Consider the following 23191-nt stretch of genomic DNA (forward strand, 5'->3'; position numbering starts at 1 on the left):
CTCTTCTTCTTCCAGACCATATGATGTCTCTGTGTTTGATTATAAATGGTAAAGAAAGAGGGAAAGGGAAGAGGAGTTGTACTTACTGAGGGTTACAGCCTTAGTATACTGATTTTGGAATGCCTCCAAAAAAGGTTTACTATTTTACTGAAATATTTTGTAAATTGGGGTATCAGCAGGTTGTATTTCGAGAAAAGGCAATACAGAACCGGCCTGGAAGATACAGCACTGTAATTCCTTAGAGAACTGCTTTCATGGGCAAGTACAATAGTTGCAATTAAAAAAAATCAGTGTTTGCCAACTTATGTCATGTAGTTACCACAGTTCTTTTCTATAGGAGTAAGACTGAAATAGGACAATGTGGTAACATTTGGGAAATGCTGACTTTTACGACGCTTAGCATTGTAGTTCCAAAAAAGAGGTCAAAACGTGCAAGGTTCCAAATGCTAATCATGTGCTTTATGCTTCCAAGACAAAGACGAATGTTTCAATGGCGATTTGCTTCTTTTTCTATTGCACATCTTCCTAAAATGTCTGGTCAAAATCTGTTTAAACTTGTTCAAATGAAGCATTTAATGTATGAGGAATATGAGAGAGAGAGAGACAGACAGAGAGACAGACAGGCAGAGCATGCAAGACACACACACAGAAAACCTGGCAATGGTTACTATATAAAACCTAAAATGGATAAACATAGAAAGACAAGGCTCAAGGGAAAATTCATGCTCATTGTCCAATGTAAAATTATCAGTATAAGAACCTATCAGGCAAACTTATTCACATGAGTAAGAATTATTCATGCAAGCTGTCACAAGAGGAGCTCCACAGAACTCAGTGGGCCATATTATCTCCTTCCACATTAAAACCCAGAGTGGGGGCTTCTACAGAAAGAAAACTCTGCAAGGAATCATTTATTGAGATTCTCCAACATCACCTTGCCAGGAGAGTGGTTTGTCCCGCAGCAAAATAGTCACGTGTCCCACCCCCCAAATCTGGCAGATCCCAGGGAGCTCTCAGATGCCTGGATCATGCAGCCTGAGGGCTTGAGCCTCTGCACCAGCTTTTACCCACCAGTGGGGCTTCATGGTATTGTGATTCCATTGGAGTAGTACTAACAGAAGCACTCTCCTGGCCACAGCTGCCTCTAGGATGCTATGCATAAGATTCAGAAGGCTGGAAAGGAGCTGGTATGTTCTCTCTCAGCCTGTTTGATCCTCTCTTGGCTTCCCCCAGCATGGGGAGATCTGCACAAAGTCCCTTCTGTGAGTGAACTGGGGGGAAGGGGGGCAAGGATGCAATCCATCTCAGTGAAATTACTTGGGAGTAGAGATTTACAGGATTGGGCCCATGTGCGCAGAAGTGATCTCAAACAGAGATCTCAACCACACTGCACTGGCCAGATCCAGCCCACATGAGATAGTCATGTGACCTGCACAGCATAGTCAGATTCTGCAGAATCTCAGCCTTCCTCCCACCCCAACAGAAGTTTCTAGCCCTCATTTTTGCAAAAATAACCTTTCAAATCTGAACTGAGTGTAGAATGATGCTGTGTCATCTGTCTGAGTCTGCAGACAGCCTGAAAGAATGACTAAGAGGTGTGAATTTTCCCGCCTGCTAGTAATTTCATTGGGTTAGTAGCCCTGAAATCTAATGACATTTTAAATGTAAGCATTAACATTTCATTGTTTATTTTAGCAGCCAGAGGGGGGAACTGGTAGATGTGGCAGGAAGGGAGATGCAGAAAGAAAAAAAGACACAAAGACAGAAAAGGGGGAAAGAGAGAAAAGAAAATGGGGAAGGAAAAGAAACAGAAGGCCATGTTCTATCCTTGACCTTTCTACAAATATGCCCCAGTTAACTCCACTGTGGAGGAGTCATAAATGCATATGGACCATCATTAAAAATGAAATTCAGAACTCTCTACAAAGTAAGTTTGATATCCTTGATCTAAAACATACCTAGATTTATTGCTTTATATGAACCGATGCTGTGAGCAGCTGAATGTCAGTCAGTGCCCACTGAAGCTAGGAGTGAGCCCTATAGACTATAGTAATACTAACATTCAGCATTTACTTAGCACCTTACTTTTTCAAAGCTCAGTGCAAACATTTAATTAATGGTCAATGTTAACTTTATAACCAACCACTTTCAATGGAACTGTCCACACTTCCAGGAAACCATGGACTGGTCATCTAATTATGAAAGAGAGTTTTCTCATCTATCATCTACATTGGGCGGGAAATAATCAAGCTGGCAAAAACAAAGTCTAAAATATTAATATATAAATTATTAAAGTAGCTCTAAGGTGCAAATGTTAAGATAGGTCCACTGAATTTCAGGTATAAAAGAGTATCATGACTAGTTATACTAGAGACCATTTAAATATATAGTATCAGGAAGAATTAAAAATGATGGGAAAACATGACCTGCCAAGACAATACAAAAATGCCTACCATAAAACACTAAGATTATTGCCCTAAATATAGCAGTCATATGAATATTTAATCACGAATGAAGAATGAAATCATCAAATCTTTAACGAAACAAGAACAAATGGATATAAACTGGCCATCAGCAAGTTTAGGCTTGAAATTAGATGAAGGTTTCTAACCATCAGATGAGAGAAGTTCTTGAACAGCCTTCCTAGGGGAGCAGGGGTGCAAAAAACCTAACTGGCTTCAAGACAGAAGTTGATATGTTTACAGAGGGGATGGTATGGAGCAGGGGTAGGCAACTTATGGCACGCAAGCTGATTTTCAGTGGCACTCACACTGCCCGGATCCTGGCCACCGGTCTGGAGGACTCTGCATTTTAATTTAATTTTAAATGAACCTTCTTAAACGTTTGAAAAACCTTATTTACTTTACATACAACAATAGTTTAGTTATATATTAAAGACTTATAGAAAGAGACCTTCTAAAAACATTAAAATGTATTACTGGCACGCAAAGCCTTAAATTAGAGTAAATAAATGAGGAGTTGGCACACCGCTTCTGAAAGGTTGTCGACCCCTGGTATGGAGGATACTGCCTACAATGGGATGTAGCTGATCTGTGATTGCTATCAGCAAATATCTCCAATGGCCAGTGATGGAACACTAGATGGGGAGAGTTCTGAGTTACTACAGAGAATTCTTTCCCAAGTGTCTGGCTGGTGGGTCTTACCCACATACTCAGGGTCTAATTGACTGCCATATTTGGGGTTGGGAAGGAATTTTCCCCTGGGTCATACTGGCAGGGACTCTAGGGGTTTTGCATCTTCCTCTGTAGCATGGGTCATGGGTCACTTGCAGGCTTAAACTAGTGTAAATGGTGCATTCTCTGTAACTTGAAGTCTTTAAATCATGATTTGAGGATTTCAGTAACTCAGCCAGAGATTATGGATCTATTATAGGAGTGGGTGGGTAAGGCTCTGTGGCCTGCAATGTGCAGGAGGTCAGACTAGATCAGGGATTGGCAACCTTTGGCACGTGGCCTGTCAGGGAAAGCCCTTAGTGGGCCGGGCCGGTTTATTTACCTGCAGCGTCCGCAGGTTCAGCTGTTTGCAGCTTCCACTGGCTGGGGTTCATCGTCCCAGGCCAATGGGAGCTGCGGGAAGGGCAGCCATCACATCCCTCAGCCTGCACCACTTCCCGCAGCCCCCGTTGGCCTGGGACAGCGAACCCCGGCCAGTGGGAGCTGCGATTGGCTGAACCTGCAGACGCTGCAGGTAAATAAACCGGCCTAGTCACTCGGGGCTTTCCCTGACAGGCCGCGTGCCAAAGGTTGCCTATCCCTGGACTAGATGATCATGATGATCCCTCTTGGCCTTAAAGTCTATGATGACTTACCCTGTTTTTTTAAAAAAATCCAACAGACGAATTGCACTCTTAATATGTATTATGGATTTTAGCCTCATTAGTTAAAGAATGCAAATTAAAGTGAGATTAAAGCAGTAATGACCCAGAGAGAAGCCACAAAGAGGAGGAAAATATGTATCATCATAAGAAAAATTAATAATAATAAGGGACTAAGAACTTGGACATAAAGAGAAAATATAGAATACATTAGGCACATTAAATAAAGAGTAAAGGGCAAAAGGAAGAAAAGATAAGTAGTACAAAATGGAGAAAGGAAAAAAGAACTTAAGAATATAGGCATGTAAATGTAAACAAGTAGCTCATTACTTCAGTGCAGAGAAATTCTGTATAGTTATTTAATGTATGAGGTGCTGAAATACTCACCTATAATTCCAACTTATGCTTAAATTACACTTTAAATGACAGTAACTTTTATAAATAAATTCACAAAGGAATACATTTGTTATAACATTCTCTAGGCACACAAACAAATTATTTCAGTTTATTAGTGCTAAGTATTTTAAAATATCACTTCCACACCTCTTTAATATCTCATAACCCATTCTAAATGAAATTTCTACCCATGACATTTGTTATTATTCAAGAATTGAACTACTGAAATATTGCTGGAGGAAGGATGGTATTGGATTAAGGCACAAGACTGGAGGTCAGGAGATCCTCACACTGCCATAGACTGACTAGGTGACCTTGGGCAAGTCACTTATTGCCTGTTTGGCTCAGTTCCCCTTCTGTGTAACAGAAATAAATTATTACCTCACAGACATTTACAAGGGTTAATTCATTAATGTCTGTAAAGCAATGAGTCCCCCAGATGGAAGCAGCTATAAGTGAAAATATGATTGCTATTTCATCCACACCAAATTCTATACACACCTCTTTATTCGAAGCCAAGTTCTTGAAATATACATAGCAATCTAGATGTTGGGTACCTTATGTAGCTCACAGATTGCTGCGAAAAAGGTATTCATGTACGTACAGAGTATACATAGCAGTCTATATGTCGGGTATTTCAAGACAGAAGCAGTCTATGAACATGCTACATCAACACATATTGCACCATGATCTACTATTCTTTTGAAATGGGTCTATTATGTGGTTAACATGCAACTCAGTGGTTTTCACATAGAGGACTCACCAGGCTTCTGCCTTTTAAGCATATTATTCTCTCCTTTTCCCTTACACATTCTTAACTGAACATGCAGTTACACTAAGGCGTCCATCTCATCACTTTCACACCACCTGCGCTGTGCTTCATTCTCAGAGGGTACTGCATAATTGCCACACCACAATGGAAAACTCAGCCATCTTGTTTAATGGCTATGTGTCTTGAAGGACAAGGATGTCAAAAACTTCTATACATAACAATAGGGCATGAGGATCCATTTTGTTAACTGTACATGAACAAACACCACGGTCTGCATTCAAAAACTGAAATGTTTCAAATTCTCTGGTTGGCATGACCTTGAGAGAGACTGGCTGGATTTCACAGCTCACTTTCCTGGGTTGAACAATCCATTTTCAAAGAACACTTAAAGTAAGAATTCACTCTCTTGCAGTAGTGGCATCATTACAGTATTTTAATTTCAAGTATCTGTACTCTACAGACACACTGCAATTTTCTTTTGCCCTTCAAAATACTAAATGATGAGTTATTTTCCAAACCTAACTTGTACAGCTCTGGCTTCACTGATATGAATAAGAGCCAGTTCTCCAAAGCCTGGGTATTGTTAAGATTACCCATAGATTAATCATCTTTTGTGTTCGGTTATATGTAAATACTGTAAAATATCTGCATTCTTAAAGCACAATTATTTGTTCCTTAAAAATAGATAGTGGTTCAAAAATAGCCCTCTGTTACTTATCAGTCTGAAACAACATTGTCCCTTACAGACCTAAATTCTGAACAGTTCCAGTGGATTCTTCCCATTACCTATCAAATGAGTATTGTCTGCAAGAGACAATTTTTTTCATTGTTTTGCTAATTTCATGGGTTTATTAGGTTTTGAAATTTAATAAAACAGTGGCGCAAAGTACACCTTCTACTAAGTACAAATAAAAGCGGAGTCAAGTCCACTGACTGGGAACTTAAGACCTCATTCCTATGGGAACCAGAATTCAAAGGCTGTTTTTTCACAAACCTGGCCATCTGTTTATATGCTTCTTCAGCCACAGCAAAGATGTGTGGATCCATATCCCCCATATTCTGACCACTGTATGCATTGATGATATCTTCGCCATAGATAGGCAGTTGCTCATACGGATTTATGGCTACCAAGACGATTCCTACAAAGGAAATGGAACAAAATCTATTAATAATGGCTGATTTGGAAAGGTAAAAGTGTCAAAAGCCAGGTGTATGTTGTTCTAATCTTTCTTAAAGTTTTGCTTGGAAGAGAACAAAGTCCTGATCCGAAGCCCACTGAAGTAAATGGAAAGACACTATTTTGATGGGTTTTGGATTAGGTACTAAAATTGAATCCTGAAAGTTTGAACACAGTTCATTTTCTTGCTTGTAAGAAAATCACCAGGGAGGACTTTTACTCTTTCCCCATTTTTAAAGTTTTGAGTTTGAAGAATGAAAAGTTGCTTGGATTTAGAGTAAGTCAGCCTGACATTGACTGATGATGAACAGCCAGCTCTACCCAGTAACAAGATCAGTGAGGACTGTACTTCCCATCTTTTATTATAAATCATGGCCTCTGATTTGCTCAGTTATAATTGTTTGGATCTAACAGAAAGGCTCTGAAATAAAACAATGCCCACTTCTCACATAAGGGCTTAATGTGAGACATGTCAACCCTTTGTGCCTGATGTTATGGCACCACCTGTCAATATTAGAAATTTGTAGTATAAAAGAACTAGTATTTGAAATTTTAGTATCAATATTTCTAACAAACAATGGCCTGATTTTGAATAGTGGCCTCCAACCAGTGCTCAGAAATAGAGGTAGATGTACTTCATAGAGCTGGCACACCTAGGTCCTGACTGAACTTGGAAATCAAATAGTTAGACATTTAAAAGTGCTATAACACACTCCCACAATTATTTCAGACCAAGCTGAAAGTGAGGCCAATATTTTTAACTTACTACATCTCCCATTTCAAGTCTCTCACGACACTGCCGCGCAGGGAAGCGGTTGCCATGTGGACAGAAAGAAGTTGTAATCCTAGTTGTGGCCATCTAATAAGCACATCAGGCATCATTCTATGCAACACAACTTGAATGAACATGTCTCCCTCATTCCCCCATACCAGATATTTCTATAGCAGTGTCGTATCTAAATATACCCAGCAATCAAACTTCACTTTCTCTATAAAGCACTAAAAGTCTGTAATTCAGGGAAAGAAACAAAACCATGTGCAGGCCTAAATATTATGACTGAGACAAAGTAGGTGAAACATTTTTCATGGACTAGCAAAGACAAGGCATCTGAAATCTGGACCTGCTGCTACGAATATCATCCCAGTTTTACAGATGACTAAATCATGTCATATATTTACAGATCAAGCAAACAGCAAAATAAAAACACAAACAAGCTTTCTAATGAGCAAATACCTTTTGGAAAAGGATTGGAAGGATTCTCGTCTGCTCCTTTAGATATATTACATGTTATACGTCACGACATAACTATGTAACCTGTGATACAAAGACCTCAGTGTTTTTCCATCAGCCATGACTTCACTGGGATGACTCAGGGACTTGAACTTAAAGTCTCTATTTTTTTAAAAAAAAGATGCCAAGCCCTTATACTTTAATGAACAGTCAAGAACGAACACACACACACCTACCCACCTGCAAGTTAAGGGAATTTTTTTAGGTGCCAATTTTACAAATCCTGCTACTGAAAATATGAGCAGCTAATCAAAAGTTAAAGTAAGAAGGAAATAATTGGATCGTATTCTAGTCCCCATCACAGATGTACCAAACAATCCGTAGTCTGAGTTTGACTGAAGCCCAGAAATGGAATAGCAGAGGTGTTACAGACTAGTAATAAGGTACACCGGCAGAGTGGGGTAGGAGCACAGGAATGGAACTGTCGAGGGGCTACAAATCAAGATTAAGGTGCACTGGCAGATCTTTGTGCAGAAGGATGAACAATGCCTGCCCGGAACATGCTAGGTTTCTCAACAAAGCCAGATTCACCCATACAAAATTAAAAATAAATAAGGCTACAGTTAAGCTGGTTGCACAATGAAGAGGCTGGGACCATGATCTGATGCAAGAGATTAATACAGTAACTCCATGCTTAACGTTGTAGTTATGTTCCTGAAAAATGCAACTTTAAGCGAAACAATGTTAAGCTAATCCAATTTCCCCCTAAGAATTAACGCAAATGCTGGGGGGGTTAGGTTCCAGGGAAATTTTTTTCACCAGACAAAAAACTATATATTATACAGATATACACACAGTATACGTTTTAAACAAACAATGTAATACCGTACACAACAATGATGATTGTGAAGCTTGGTTGAGGTGGTGGAGTCAGAGGGTGGAATATTTCCCAGGGAATGCCTTAGTGCTGACTGATGAACTAGCACTCGGCTGAGCCCTCAAGGGTTAACACATTGTTGTTAATGTAGCCTCACACTCTACAAGGCAGCACAAATGGAGGGAAGGGAGACAGCATGGCAGACAGAGACACACATCCTGTGTGTGAGAGAGAGAGATGTGCATTGTCCCTTTAAGTACGCTGACCCCACTCTAAGTACATTGCCTTTTAAGGTAGCTCAGCAAGCTGAGACAGCAGCTGCTGCTAGCAAGCTCCCCCATGTCGTGTCTCCCTCTGCCCCTCCCCCCGCTCTATGGAGATGGGGTAAGCAGGGGGTAGGAGCAGGCGGATACCCTGACATTAGCACCCCTTTCCTCCCCCCAACCCCCCCCCCCCAGAAAGCAGGAGGCTCCCAGGAGCAGCTCCAAGGCAGAGGGCAGGAGCAGCACATAGCAGTGGGGGGAGGGACAGCTGAACTGCCAGCAATTGATAGCCTGCTGGGTGGCTGCCACACAGGGAACTTAGGGGAGTGGGGAGTTGATAGGGGGGCTGCCAGTCTACCCTGGTTCCAAGCCCCCCAACAGCCAGCTGCAATGGGCTGTTCTTTCTGCAAATGGTGGACAAAGTAGGCGGCTGCCAAACAGCTTTATGAGCATTGCGCAACTTTAAACGAGCCTGTTCTCTAATTGATCAGCAATGTAACAATGAAACATTAACTGGGATGATTTTAAGTGAGGAGTTACTGTATAGCTGAACTTCTCAGTAATAGTGATCGTGTTATTAAAGGTAACATCCTTGTAAGGGGCAAAATACCACAGAAACCCACCATAGTAGCATTTAACTTTAAAAAAAAAAAGACAAACTTACACAAAAATGAGGAAGTTAGTTAACTGGAAATTAAAAGGAACAGCCAAAGAGTGAAATGTCTGCATGGAAACTTTTTTAACACACCATAAAAGAAGTTCAAATGAAACGTGTAACCCAAATTTAAAAAAAACAGCAAGAGAACCAAAAAAATGCCATCATGGCTAAACAACAGACTAAAAGAGTTGGTTAGAGACAAAAAGGCATCCTGTAAAAATTGGAAGTCAAATCCTACTGTGGAAAACAGAAAGGAACGTAAACTCTGGCAAGTCAAGGGTAAAAGTATAATTAGGCAGATCAAAAAAGAATCTGAAGAGCAACTAGCAAAAAACTAATAGCAATTTTTTTTAAAGTACATTGGAAGCAGGAAGTCTGACAAACAATCAGTGGTTTCACTGGATGATGGAAGTGGTAAAGCTGCACTCAAGAAAGACAAGGCTTTTATGGATAAGCTAAATGAATTCTTTGCATCAGACTTCTCTGCACATCTGAGCCATTCTTTTTAGGTAACAAATTTGAGGAACCATCCTTGATTGAGGTGTCAATAAAGGAGGTTATGGAACAAACTGATAAATTAAACTAGTACATCACCAGGACTAGATAGGATTCACTCAAGAGTTCTGAAGGAACTCAAATATGAAATTGCAAAACAACTGGGGTATGTAACCTATTTCTTAAATCCACTTCTGTACCAGATAACTGGAGGTTAACTAATGTAATGCCATTTAAAAAAAACAAACAGGCTCCAGAGTTGATCCTGGCAATTATACGCCAGTAAACCTAATTTCAGTACCAGGCAAATTGATTGAAACTATATTAAAGAATAGTATTATCAGACACATAGATGAACATAATGCATTGTGGAAGAGTCAACACAGCTTTTATCATGCCTCACCAATCTATTAGAATCCTTTAAGGTTGTCAAAAAGCATGTGGACAAAGATGATTCACGGGACATAGTATACTTGGACTTTCAGAAGGCCTTTACAAGGTCCCTCACCAAAGGCTCTTAAGCAAAGCAGACAGTCGTGGGACAAGAGGGAAGGTCCTCCCGTGGATCAGTAAGATGAGGGGGAAAGGGTAGGAATAAATGGTCAGTTTTCACAGTGGAGAGAGGTAAATAGTGGGGTCCCACAAAGAACTATCCTGAGACCAGTGCTGTTCAACATATTCATAAATGACCTGGAAAAAGGGATAAACAGTGAGGTGGCAAATTTTGTAGACAATACAAAATTACTCAAGATAGTTAAGTCCAAAGCAGACTGTGAAGAGTTACAAAAGATCTCACAAAACAGAGTGACTTGGCAACAAAATGGCAGAAGAAATTCAATGTTGATAAATGCAAAGTAATGAGCATTGGAAAAACATAAATCATCTGTTACCGCTCAAGAAAGAGATCTTGGGGTCAGTCTGGATAGTTCTCTGAAAACATCCGCTCAATGTGCAGCAGCAGTCAAAAAAGCTAACAAAATATTAGGAACAAGATAGATAATAAGACAGAAAATATCACAGTGCCACTACATAAATCCATGGAAAGGCCACATTTTGAATACAGAGTTTAGTTCTGGTCGCCCCATCTCAAAAAAAAAAGACAGATTTGAATTGGAAAAGGTACAGAAAAGGGCAACATAAATTATCAGGGGTATGGAACAGCTTCCATATGAGGAGAGATTGAAAAGACTGGGACTATTCAGTTTAGAAAAGAGATGACTAAAGTGTGATATGAGAGAGGTCCATAAAATCATGAATGATGTGGAGAAAGTGAATAGGGAAGTGGTATTTACCCCTTCACAGAACACAAGAACCACAGGTCACCCAATGAAATTAATAGACAGCAGGTTTAACACAAACACAAGGAAGTACTTCTTTGCGCAATGCACAGTTAATCTGTGGAACTTGTTGCCAGGGGATGTTGTGAAAGCCAAAAGTATAACTGTGTTCAAAATAAGAATTAGATCCGTTCATGGAGGATAGGTCCATCAATAGCTATTAGTCAAGGTGGTCAGGGATGCAACCCCATTCTCTGTGTGTCCCTAAATCTCTGACTGCCAGAAGCTGGGACTGGACGACAGAATATAGATCACTCAGTAATTGCCCAGTTCTGTTCATTCCCTTTGAAGCATCTGGCACTGGCCACTGTCAAAGACAGGATACTGGGCTAGATGGACCATTGGTCTGATGCAGTATGAGCCATTCTTCTGAGCAAACTCATGTCTCACTGATGATGGATGAGCGCCAATATGGTGTACTGGAGAAGAGGGTGTCAGCTGCTTGTTAGCTACTGAAACACCTCCTATAAACTGCTCTCAGAAATATCTCGCTTGTCTAATAGGAGGCTGTTTGCCACCTCTTGCAAACTGCAGGAAAGCACAGTGATTACAACACCGTGAAGAGACATGGGGGAGTAATGGTACAAGCATGTTAGCCTCAATATCTCATTGACACTGGCACTGGTGGAACTGGCAGAGAGGCTCACAAACAAACAACAGTACAGGTCTGTTTCAGTACAAAAAGAAACATGTTCCAATTTCTAATCTGAAACAATAAATTACTTATGCTAACAAACAAAAATGCCAAGGGCTGAAGCTATTTTAGCTGATCCTAGTCCAAGATAATCTTTTGACTTTATTTTTTCCTGTGTAGGAAAAAATAAAAAGTAGGGCTGCCAAGCGATTAAAAAAAAATCATGGTTAATTGTGCAATTAAAAAATTAATTGCGCTCTTAAACAATAATAGAATATCATTTATTTAAATATTTTTGGATGTTTTCTACATTTTCAAATATATTGATTTCAATTACAACAGAATACAAAGTGTACAGTGCTCACTTTATATTTATTTTTGGTTACAAATATTTGCACTGTAAAAAAACAAAAATTGTATTTTTCAATTCACCTAATACAAGTAGTGTAATGCAATCTCTTTATCATGAAAGTTGAACTTACAAATGTAGAATTATGTACAAAAAAAACCCTGCATTCAAAAATAAAACAATGTAAAATTTTAAAGCCTAGAAGTCCATTCAGTCCTATTTCTTGTTCAGCCAATTGCTCAAACAAGTTTGTTTACATTTGCAGGAGATAATACTGCCATCTTCTTATTTACGTCACCTGAAAGTGAGAACAAGCATTCTCATGGCACTGTTGTAGCTGTTGTCGCAAGATATTCACGTGCCAGATGCGCTCAAGATTCATATGTCCCTTTATGATTCCACCACCATTCCAGGGGACATTCATCCATGCTAATGACGGGTTCTGCTCGATAACAATCAAAAGCAGTGTGGACTGACGCATGTTCATTTTCATTATCTGAGTCAGATGCCACCAGCAGAAGGTTGATTTTCATTTTTGGTGGTTTGGGTTCTGTAGTTTTCGCATTGGAGTGTTGCTCTCTTAAGAATTCTGAACGCATGTTCCACACCTCGTCTCTCTCAGATTTTGAAAGGCACTTCAGATTCTTAAACCTTGGGTCAAGTGCTGTAGTTATCTTTAGAAATCTCACATTGAAACCTTCTTTGCGTTTTGTGAACTCTGCAGTGAAAGTGTTCTTAAAATGAACAACAGGTGCTGGGTCATCATCCAAGACTGCTATAACATGAAATATATGGCAGAATGCAGGTAAAACAGAACAGGAGACATACAATTCTCCCCCAAGGAGTTCAGTCACAAATTTAATTAATGAACAATTTTTTAATGAGCATCATTAGCATGGAAGCATGTGCTCTGGAATGGTGGTAGAAGCATGAGGGGCATACAAATATTTAGCATATCTGGCACGTAAATACCTACAAAAATGCCATGCAAATGCCTGTTTTCACTTTCTGGTGACATTGTAAAGAAGAAGAGGGCAGCATTATCTCCTGTAAATGTAAACAAACTTGTTGTCTTAGTGACTGGCTGAACAAGAAGTAGGACTGAGTGGACTTGTAGGCTCTGAAGTTTTACACTGTTTTGTTTTTGAATGCAGTTATGTAACATAAAAACCCTGACATTTGTAAATTGCACTTTCACCACAAAGAGATTAAACTACATTACTTGTATGAGGTGAATTGAAAAATATTATTTCTTTTATCATGTTTACAGTGCAAATATTTATAATAAAAATAATATATACTTTGATTTCAATTACAACACAGAATATATATGAAAATGTAGAAAAACATCCAAAATATTTAATAAATTTCAATTGGTATTCTATTGTTTAACAGTGCGAATAAAACTGTGATTAATCAGGATTAATTTTTTTGAGTTAATTGCGTGAGTTAACTGTGATTAATCGACAGCCCTAATAAAAAGATTTACCCTTCAGAGGATTTGTCAAAAGAGCTGGATGAGGATAATGTTTTTTCACATCAGATTTAAGTAAAACATGTTGTTCCCTAAGAAATTTATCATACAAAAAATAGCTTCAATAAATGGTCTTTGTTGAGTCTCCTTCCCTCTCACTTGTTCCAGAGATGTGGGATCTTTAGTATTCCTTGAGAATTTCTGTCCTTTCCTTCTTACTCTTGCCTTTATACCTACATTTTTCTGGAAACTTTTACACACTTGGCTGCTATTAACAGTTTCCCAGGGAAAAATTCCACATACAAAATGGCTGCAATGGTGGACCCAACTACTTATAGTCATTGATCCATTTTTTAAACTTCCTATACAAATGGCTCTACAGACTATTAATACCCCTTGCACTTATTAAGCAATAATCAACACAAGCATCCTTACACTGCCTCAAGTATAAAGACTCTTAGGGTATGTCTACACTACCATGTTACAGCGCGGCCGCGGCAGTGCTGTGACATGGGCAGTATAGACTAGGGTGACCAGATAGAAGGGTGAAAAATCAGGACAAGGGGTAGGGGGTAATAGGAAGCTATATAAGAAAAAGCCCCAAATATCAGGACTGTCCCTATAAAAATCGGGACATCTGGTCACCCTAGTATAGACACACTTTATTGCTGAGGGAGAGCTCTCCCGGCGACGACAACCCCCACCCCCAAACGAGCGGTGGTAGCTTTATCGCTGGGAGCATGGCTCCTGGCAATAAAGTTCTGTCTATACTGGTGCTTTTCAGCGCTAAAACTTTTGTCGCTCAGGGGGGTGTTTTTTCACACCCCTGAACAACAAAAGTTTTAGCGCTGAAAGTGGCTATGTAGATACAGCCTAAGCCTAACAACTGACGCAAGCCTACACTGCCAAGCTGTAGAAATATTTTGGGAAACAGTCACTCTCTTCACTAGCAATGCTTTGTCACTGGATTCCCCCAGCTAAATGAGCAATTGGATTCTTTGCTCATTTCAGAGATTAATAAATCATGTGGCTGTCGTTCCAACCAATTTATACAACTGCTAAGAAATACATAATAATGCACTGAACTTCATATAAATTATCTACGTTTATGGTTATGATTTGAAACGACTAAGGATTTTTACTTTGAGAAATAAGATTACATATCTAGCAACAAACTGAAATAGTTTTTTGCAACTTGGAATATACTAAATGATTTCCTTCCCTAGTTTCAGACATCTGTTAGACATCTTAGAGAGGAGTTTGCCTTCAACATGATAAACATGTAGAAAAAAATTTCTTAAAACCACTCACACTCGTGGAGCAAATCAATGAGATGCTACAGATTTTATGCAACTTCAAAACAATCCCATCCTGCTTTGGGCTATGCTGGCAAAAACAGTCTCATTGAGCTAAAACAACAGCCACATGTCCAGACTTTAATATACTAAATTACTTTATTTCAGAATAGTTTCATAAGACAAATAATATCCCTCATGGAAAAGCCCATGAGACCTGAATAAAGAATTATATACACGTTCTACAGAATTTTTAAGCCAACCTATAAAATAGCAGGGACATAATTCACTAATAAATTTTACTGGTTTTAAGAATAATTTCTATGGAACTTTTTTGGTTTCATCCTATCATATACCCACAGCATCAGTGCTACTTCCTCAACTTGGCTCAGTCTCTTGGGGGAACCCCTTCAATGTGCAAGATTCTAAGAGGTGTCACTCTTCCTTTAAGGTAGGCCACAGGGCTTCACCGCCTCTTGAGACTGAACCTCTAGGACTTCAGCGCTCCTGCTTCACACCGTGAGCTCTGTCCCGCAAGTCCAAATGAGACAGCTCCTGGTAGAGACTTCAGGGATTAATGCACTTCAACAAGTATTTACAGTGACATTCCAGCAGCGTTTTCAAAACAGTAGGGTTTATTAGCCAAGGGGAACCTTGCATAGAACATCCTTAGGTTAGCATAGAACATTAAAGTTAAAGTACAGTCCACCCTGGTCATTCCAGAACAATTTACCAGCCAAACTGCAGGGAACTCCATTTCCAGGCTCTCTGGCTTTCTCTCTAACTTTCTCAGTCAACCTTCTGGGGAGACAGCCCAGACTTGTTCCAGAACCCATTTTACTCCCCCACCACACACCTTCAAGTTCTTTGATCTTGAGTTGGGGTTTCTAGTCAGCTTCCCTGCTGAGAGGTGGGGAAATCCATGAGTCATTGGTGCTTGCATTGTCTCTTTGGCCCCCAGTGTTGATCTGGGTGGGTTTTAACCAGTTCCTTGGTGATTTTTCATTCCACCCTGACAGGGAGGTGACATGCACATCTCTTAGTCTGCTGGGAAAGCAAACTTAATCCTTCCCACTCTCTCCCCTCCACTGGGTAGCAATGCAAAATATAGGGGAAACTGAGGAAGACGTAGGCCTCATAAAAATATTACCAAAAATTATCACTTTGTCTCACACCCATCTTAATTGCACTGGATTTTCCATAAGAAATACATAAATCTACTAATGCAAGGGTCATGGTAACATTTCATTTTCTTTTATATTAAATTTGCACCCCTCAGTTGCTATTATGATTCTTCCTGTACACACGCAAACTAAAGAGCTCCAAATCTTTCATCTTGAGGGTGGTCATCAATCTACAAATGGCTAAATATTTATCTAAATCTAGGCTCATTGTACTGCATAACGGGCAGTGTTTTATACTTCATAAACATCATATAACATAAGCAGCAAGGTTCACTGAATTTTAAACATAGCTACCAGAAGGTTCTCAGAATAATTAAGATGCACTTTTCCCTTTTAATATTCACAAATCTTTGTTCAGATTTGAACAGATTTGAAGAAATAATGAAGAACAAAGCTGAACAAATTACCTCCAGATCTCAGGTCAATTACTGCCCTAAAATTATCAAGCCTTCTTTAATTTAAAATGACTTAAGATGACATCAAAGTGAAATTCAATCCTGTTTAGTCTTCATTTGACCTACCTTTATATTATTCTAGGGTATACAGTAGAATAGTCCAATTTTCAAAGGCCAACATGCAAAATGTAAATTCAACAGTTATGTTTCTGGGGCCTGGATTACACTAAAAACTTATATACCAGGATAGCTAGCTCGGTCAGGTGTCTGAAAAAACCCACATCTCCTAATGACATAGCTATGCTCACAAAAAAAAAACAGTGTTGATACAGCAGTGCCGACAGAAGAGGTGGTTCAGGAAGGTGGCATTCCTACACCAGCAGAAACAGTTCTTCTCCCGGTGTACACTGCAGCGATACTAGGGGGCTATGCCAACATAGCTATACCGACACAGATTCTGTCGTGTAGACATAGCCCAAATTCCCATGTCTGAACATACAAATCAAATACAGTAGAACCTCAGTGTTACGAACACCAGGGTTACGAACTGACCGGTCAACCACACACCTCATTTGGAACTGGAAGTACACTGTCAGGCAGCAGACACAAAAACAAAAGCAAATACAGTGCAGTACTGTATTAAACATAAACTACTTAAAAAAAAAGGAAAGTTTAAAAAACGATTTGACAAGGTAAGGAAACTGTTTCTGTGCCAGTTTCATTTAAATTAAGATGGTTAAAAGCAGCATTTTTCTTCTGCATAGTGAAGTTTCAAAGCTGTATTAAGTCAATGCTGTTTGAAAGAACAACCCTAACGTTTTGTTCAGAGTTACGAGCATTTCAGTTATGAACAACCTCCATTCCTGACGTGTTTGTAACTCTGAGGTTCTACTGTAACTGCACATGGTTTTCACATGCAACCAGAGTTCTGTAAGTGCACACCAATTTCACTTGGCTTCCCTGTGACTGACTTGGTGCTGGTCTATAATAATTTTTGAATATTATATATTCTATTTTTCTGACTTAAGAAGACAGTAATGTATGAATACAAGGGATGAATTCAAGCGAGGTCTGGTTGCATCTAAGCAGGAAAGAGGACAATAGCTTCAGAAAGTCACCTATGTAGTCACATTTCAGGGACAATACTAGACTAATTTGCTTTGATGTACCACCTCCGACTCCGAGATCTGTAAACACAGAACTGGGAACAAGAGACAAAGGGCTTCTAAGGGGATAAAAGTGACTTTCTCAAGGGAGAGAGAGAGTGGTTGTTGAGAGTCATTGATGAGAAGTGGTTCTCCCAGACCACAGAGGTCATGGGAGGGAGTGAAGACAGACCCGCCTGAGGCATGGCAGGCCTCTAGGGGTACGTCTACACTGTAATTAAAACCTGTGGCTGACCCATGCCAGCTGACTCAGGCTTATGCTAATGGGCTGTATAATTGTGGTGCAGACGTTCGGGTGTGGTCATAGAAGCCAGGCTTCAGCCCAAGCCCCAAATGTCTACACCACAGTTAAATAGCCCCTTGCCCCGAGCCCAAGTCAGCTCTCACAGTCCAGCAGTGTAGATATACCCAGGGCCTTCCTTACCCATAAACAAACTATGCAGCTGCGTAGGGCTCCAAAGTGCCCCAAATTTCCTTGTGCTGCTATGCAGCTGAGTGTTGCTCCAGCGGCCAGCCTGATCCCCCAGCCACATGAGCCGGCCAGGAAAGCTGCCTCCACTCTCGCCCCGCGCCCACTCCACCCCGTCCCCATAGCTCCCGTCACGTCCCCACCCCGCCTCTTCCCATCCTTGCTCCGATTCAGCCCCACCGCCACTCCACTCCTTCCCCAAAGCCCCCGCCCCTGCTCTGCCCCTGCCCCTTCCCACCCCTGCCCCAACCCAGCCCTGCCCCCACTCCACCGCACCCCTTCCCCGAGCTACATCCCAGGGGACTGAAGCAGGGGTTGGGCGCGCCCTGCACTCACAGGGGGCGGGAAGTGGAGCAACCTGGCCCCAGCCATGCTGCCGGTTCTCCCCCTTACCCCCCAAGTCCCAAGGCTGGGAGCCAGGGGAGCAGAGCGGAGCGAGCTGGGGCCAGGTCACTCCACTTCCCTCCGCCCCATGAGTGCAGGGTCGGGCACACCCTGCAATCACAGGGCGGCAGGAAGTGGAGCAGCCCGGCCCCAACCCACTCCGCTCCGCCAGCTTGTGCGGGAGGGCAGTTCACCCCTGCCCCCCCCAAGCCTGCTCCTGCCCCCACAGACCTTGGGTGCAGCTCCCCGCTCCCCCACGGAGACCTAGGTATCCCCCCACGGAAGGGCTGCATAGGGCACCACAATGTCTAGGGGCAGCCCTGCATATACCCTAGGAAACATACATCTATAGGCCTTCTGTTTGAATATCCTTGATTTTCATTCTTGTTATGCTTTGTTCCTACTGCAATGCATAAACCAGTGGCTCTCAACCTTTCCAGACAACTGTACCCCTTTCAGGTGCCAGATTTGTCTTGCACACCCCCAAGTTTCACCTCACTACAAAACTACTTGCTTACAAAATCATACATAAAAATACAAAAGTGTCACAGCCACACTATTACTGAAACATTGCTTCCTTTCTCATTTATACCAGATAATTATAAAATAAATCAATTGGAATATAAATATTATACTTGCATATCAATATATAATAGACAGAGCAGTATAAACAAGTCACTGTCTGTATGAAATTTTAGATTTTACTGACTTCGCTAGTGCTTTTTATGTTGCCTGTTGTAAAACTAGGCAAATATCTAGAAGAGTTGAGGTGCTGGCTGGAAGACCTCTGTGTACCCCCAGGAGTACACATACCCTTGGTTGAGAACCGCTGACATAAACAATGCTTTGTTTGGAGAAGCTGTCTGGTCATCTATATCAATCCCAAAGTGAAGACTTGCAGGTGACAACCCCCATCAGGTTGGCTGAGTGATCAGTTGAAACATAGGGTGCTGTGTCCCAGGGCCCTGGCTAAAAGTGGGACATTTGCAGGATTCCACGCCAGCAAAGGTAAGGGCAAAAGGCCAAATATTTGAGGGGGTGCACTCAGAGACCAGAGAGGGGTCAAAGATGAAGCTGTTACCCCTGTAACTGTGCTAGTCCCCATTTGATATACTACTGTGTTCCTAAGAATTTCACCAAGAGAACAATTGCCACCACCCTACCCCATCCCATCCCCCCCCCTTTTTTTTTGTTTGTTATTACACTAAGTCCTGGTCTACAGTACAAACTTATGTCACTCAGGGATGTAGGCACCTATTATACTGACATAACTCCCTGTGTAAACAGTGCTATGTCGATGGGAGGATTTCTGTCAATGTATCTAGTGCCTCTCAAGGAGGTGGAGTACCTAACACCAATGGGAGAAGCTCTCCAGTTGGCGAAAGCAGCCTCTTCATTACACTACAGCTCTGTAAGTGTAGACAAGCCCTAAAACACTATGTGCGCGCCATCATTTCCCATAATGTAGAATATTCCATGGTGATGGAGTAAAGGCGAAAGAGTGACTCGATAGCAGCTTGGACAGCAGCTCTGGGTGTCCTGTAATGTCAAAAATTATCATATCAAACCTCATCTGTTTGCACTTTGATCACTTGGAAACCCAAAGATTTCTAAAGACCCTGGATCAACATGCTTCTAATAAACCTAATATGCAAATTGCACAATCCTCATCAGCTGAGACCTTTTTTTTTTTTTAAAGGCTGAAGAGCTTCTTCAAACTTCAGCAAACTTGCCTTTTAGTAAAACATTTTATGCCCTTTAATGGTTTGCCAAATTTAGCAATTTTCCACACGTCTTCCAGACATTAGGGCAAATTAGCAGAGGCCTGGTGTGCTGCTTCAACTGACTGTACTAGGAAAACCAGTAAAGCAGCATGTTTGCCAAGTGTAAAAAACAAAACTGGCATAAAAATAAATTCCTTTTTAAAGCTTCTAAATGGGTCCCAAACACAATAGAGGGTTGCGAACAACCCAAACACAAAACAGTCAGTAAGATTCAAGGGAATTTAAAGCCTGATCGTGAGAACACTTACTAGTGGGCATCATCCCACTGAAACCAGTACCTGCTGCTAAGTGTTTGAAAGATCAAGCCATTAAGTTTTATCTCCACTAAACTTTTTTTTTCAAAAAATGTCCCTGTCACCCTCCTTGGGTGTGGTTCCATCGGTGGTAGCAAATTAGTGTAGACAGGGCACCAGGTTATCAATACCTGTGCTCTGCATTACTAAAATCCTGGCTGCAGGTCTACATTAATCCTACCACTCCTGATACCATGGCTGGAGCGACAGCAGAAACAGACACAGTGAGAAATTAACATTAGGAATTACAATCAAAATTCAAAGTGTGGCTGTTCTGCACCAAGAGAGGAACAGAGCAAGGTCTTCAACTGGCACTGCATCAAGGGAGTCACAAATGCCTTCAAAACAGCTACCAGCTACCACAGTAAGATTTGCTGGTGTTAGTCAAAGACTCCCTTGCACTGTTGACAAGATTCCCTCCATGACAGCGCAGCCTAATTCATAGTAAAGCAGTGCAAAGTGCGATCAAATGACAAAACCCAGCTGCAAGCAGCAGGCTCAAGCAATGGTAATTCACGACGGCGAGCTGTGCTCTGGGAATTGTGCACAAAGCACAGTGGGGCTGTGCTTAGAGAAATGGATTCGAGCTAGTCTACATTAAAACAGGAAATAAGTTTAAATGGTCCACAAAAAAATGAAAAGGGAAACAGTATGGGTAAAAATCATGGTATAAATTCACACCTGGCATTAACTGACCTAACTACACTGACTACAATGGAGCCAGACTGATTTACATGACAGGAAAATCTGGCACATATTTTGGGAGAAAAATCCCTGATCTGTATTACTAACAGCAACTATTAACAGGAATTTTCATCACCTGGTTAACTTCTCACCAATTCTGCCATTCCCTTTTTATGTGTTACTCACCCGTCTAAGCAGGGCAGCTCGTTTAACTTCCTGTTTCTCATGCACTAGCATGATGTTCAAAAAAACAAAATACAGGGGAATACCTAAAAATGAACTTGAAATTGTATTAACTGAAATGTTATATTAAGAGTTAGCAACATATTTCCAATAAACACCAGAATTTGGAATTAAAAACCCACTGCATGAAATCTAAATTTTGGGCCTAAACTACTTCACAAGGCTCCTTTAAAATTTATCACTCAACTGCAATTATGATGAAGTCGTCATCATAGTAAACGGTTCCACTCTTGGTTGATTGAACCAATTCTGGCTAAGGCTACGATTGAGTCACGGAGATCATGGCAGTCACAGATTCCGAGACTCCTAGGGCTTCAGGAGGAGGAGACGGGACTGTGCACCCCTGCCCTGCAACTGGGGCTGGCTGAAATCAGGACCCTGCTGCCCCAGTCCCATGGGGGCTGCAGCCAGGGCCATGCACCCCAACCCCTCGGTGTCCTAGGCTTGACGGGGCTGTGCGGCGTCCTGGGCTTGGCCTTCGCCGGAGGCTGCGGCTGCGCGCCCCCCTTGCAGTTTCCCAGGGCCGTGTGCCACCCCAGTCCCTGCGACTGAGGCTTGGTGGGGGCTGCAGTCAGGCCAGCTCTGGAGGAAGCGCTGTGTGTCCCCCATTGCTGCGACCCCCGCTGCGGCAACTGGAGTGGGGGCTGTGCCCCCTTGGCATGTCGCCCCCCCCGCCCCATGGGACTCCATTCCTCCCCGCTACCTAACCCTGCCCCAGTTATTTTTAGTAAAGCAATGGGCAAGTCACAGCTCCGTGAATTTTTGTTTATTGCCCATGACCTGTTCATGACTTTTACTAAAACTAACTGTGAAAAAATCTTAGCCTTAATTATGGCCAATTATGCTTTCAGATTTTGTTTGATCACCAATCTACACTGCTAGGAGTTAAATGTTCTTTGCCACTAACAAAGGTCACAGATGTGAACACACAAACACTGGCACACACACACTCTGTCGTTGCGGTAACCTCATTCCTGCAGTTCCACTGAATGAAAATGGAACGAAGGAAAGGTAATAGGAATCCTCAATGCAAGCACAGGACCAAGTTAGCCATAGCTGAGAAAGAGTCAGTCCAGCAAACAAAGGGCATTATAAACTTAGCCCGACACATTTCCAAAGATACAGCTACATTTTTCAAAGCTCTCCTCCAGCTAAGACATACTCAGGTAAGCACGTGACATGGGCACAATGTTCATTGAAGAATCCCCATGACCTCAAAGTGAGCACTCTAAACAGAGCCCTTTGGGAAGCTAGAAGCACATAAAAATGACGCAGATGTACTCTGAATTTTCATACTTGCAGGCCTAGTTGATTTGGGCCTACCTGATGTAAAGGATCCCCCAAAGTGCCTCATGATTAATGAAAACAAAACTTTATTTAAAATCAGAGACCTATCAATAACCAACCCTTCTTTTTTCCTACCCATTGCAATTTTTTTTTTTGGTCCCTTGCAATAGAATAAAGGAAAATGATTATGTACTTACCGCAATAGGTATAAATGAGTTTTGAATCAATAAAGCGAACTTTGAGGTTCTGTAGAACAGCAGGTTCATGGAGATAACTGAGTGCTGTGAGATCATTTTCACCAACAAGTATGTCAGGATTTCGTAAAGGAGGCAGTTCCTTGGTCTTAGGATCAAGGCAATATTCTAATTCCTGAAAATTAAATACAAACATAGGACATGAAAAAGAAGTATTTTAAAATGTTCCATCTTTCACTTATCCAACCACTCAGTCTCACCAATCATTTTCCTGAAGTAATCATAGAATCACAGAATATCAGGGTTGGAAGAGAC

The 23191-nt window shown here is 41.3% G+C and overlaps 1 protein-coding gene across 1 annotated transcript in view; it reads right to left on the reverse strand.

The window, feature by feature from the left end:
• Positions 1 to 23191, reverse strand: part of MYO5A (myosin VA) — a 131092-nt gene that overhangs the window by 96974 nt on the left and 10927 nt on the right. The window contains exons 2-3 of the mRNA XM_044980289.1: positions 22880 to 23051; positions 5998 to 6142 (exon numbers count right to left, since the gene is read on the reverse strand). Of these exons, the coding sequence (XP_044836224.1) occupies positions 5998 to 6059 (62 nt within the window). The 5' untranslated portion in view covers positions 6060 to 6142; positions 22880 to 23051. The remainder of the gene's footprint in view (positions 1 to 5997; positions 6143 to 22879; positions 23052 to 23191) is intronic.

This window comes from Mauremys mutica, chromosome 11 (genome assembly GCF_020497125.1).
Source record: "Mauremys mutica isolate MM-2020 ecotype Southern chromosome 11, ASM2049712v1, whole genome shotgun sequence".
Classification (NCBI taxonomy): domain Eukaryota; kingdom Metazoa; phylum Chordata; order Testudines; family Geoemydidae; genus Mauremys; species Mauremys mutica.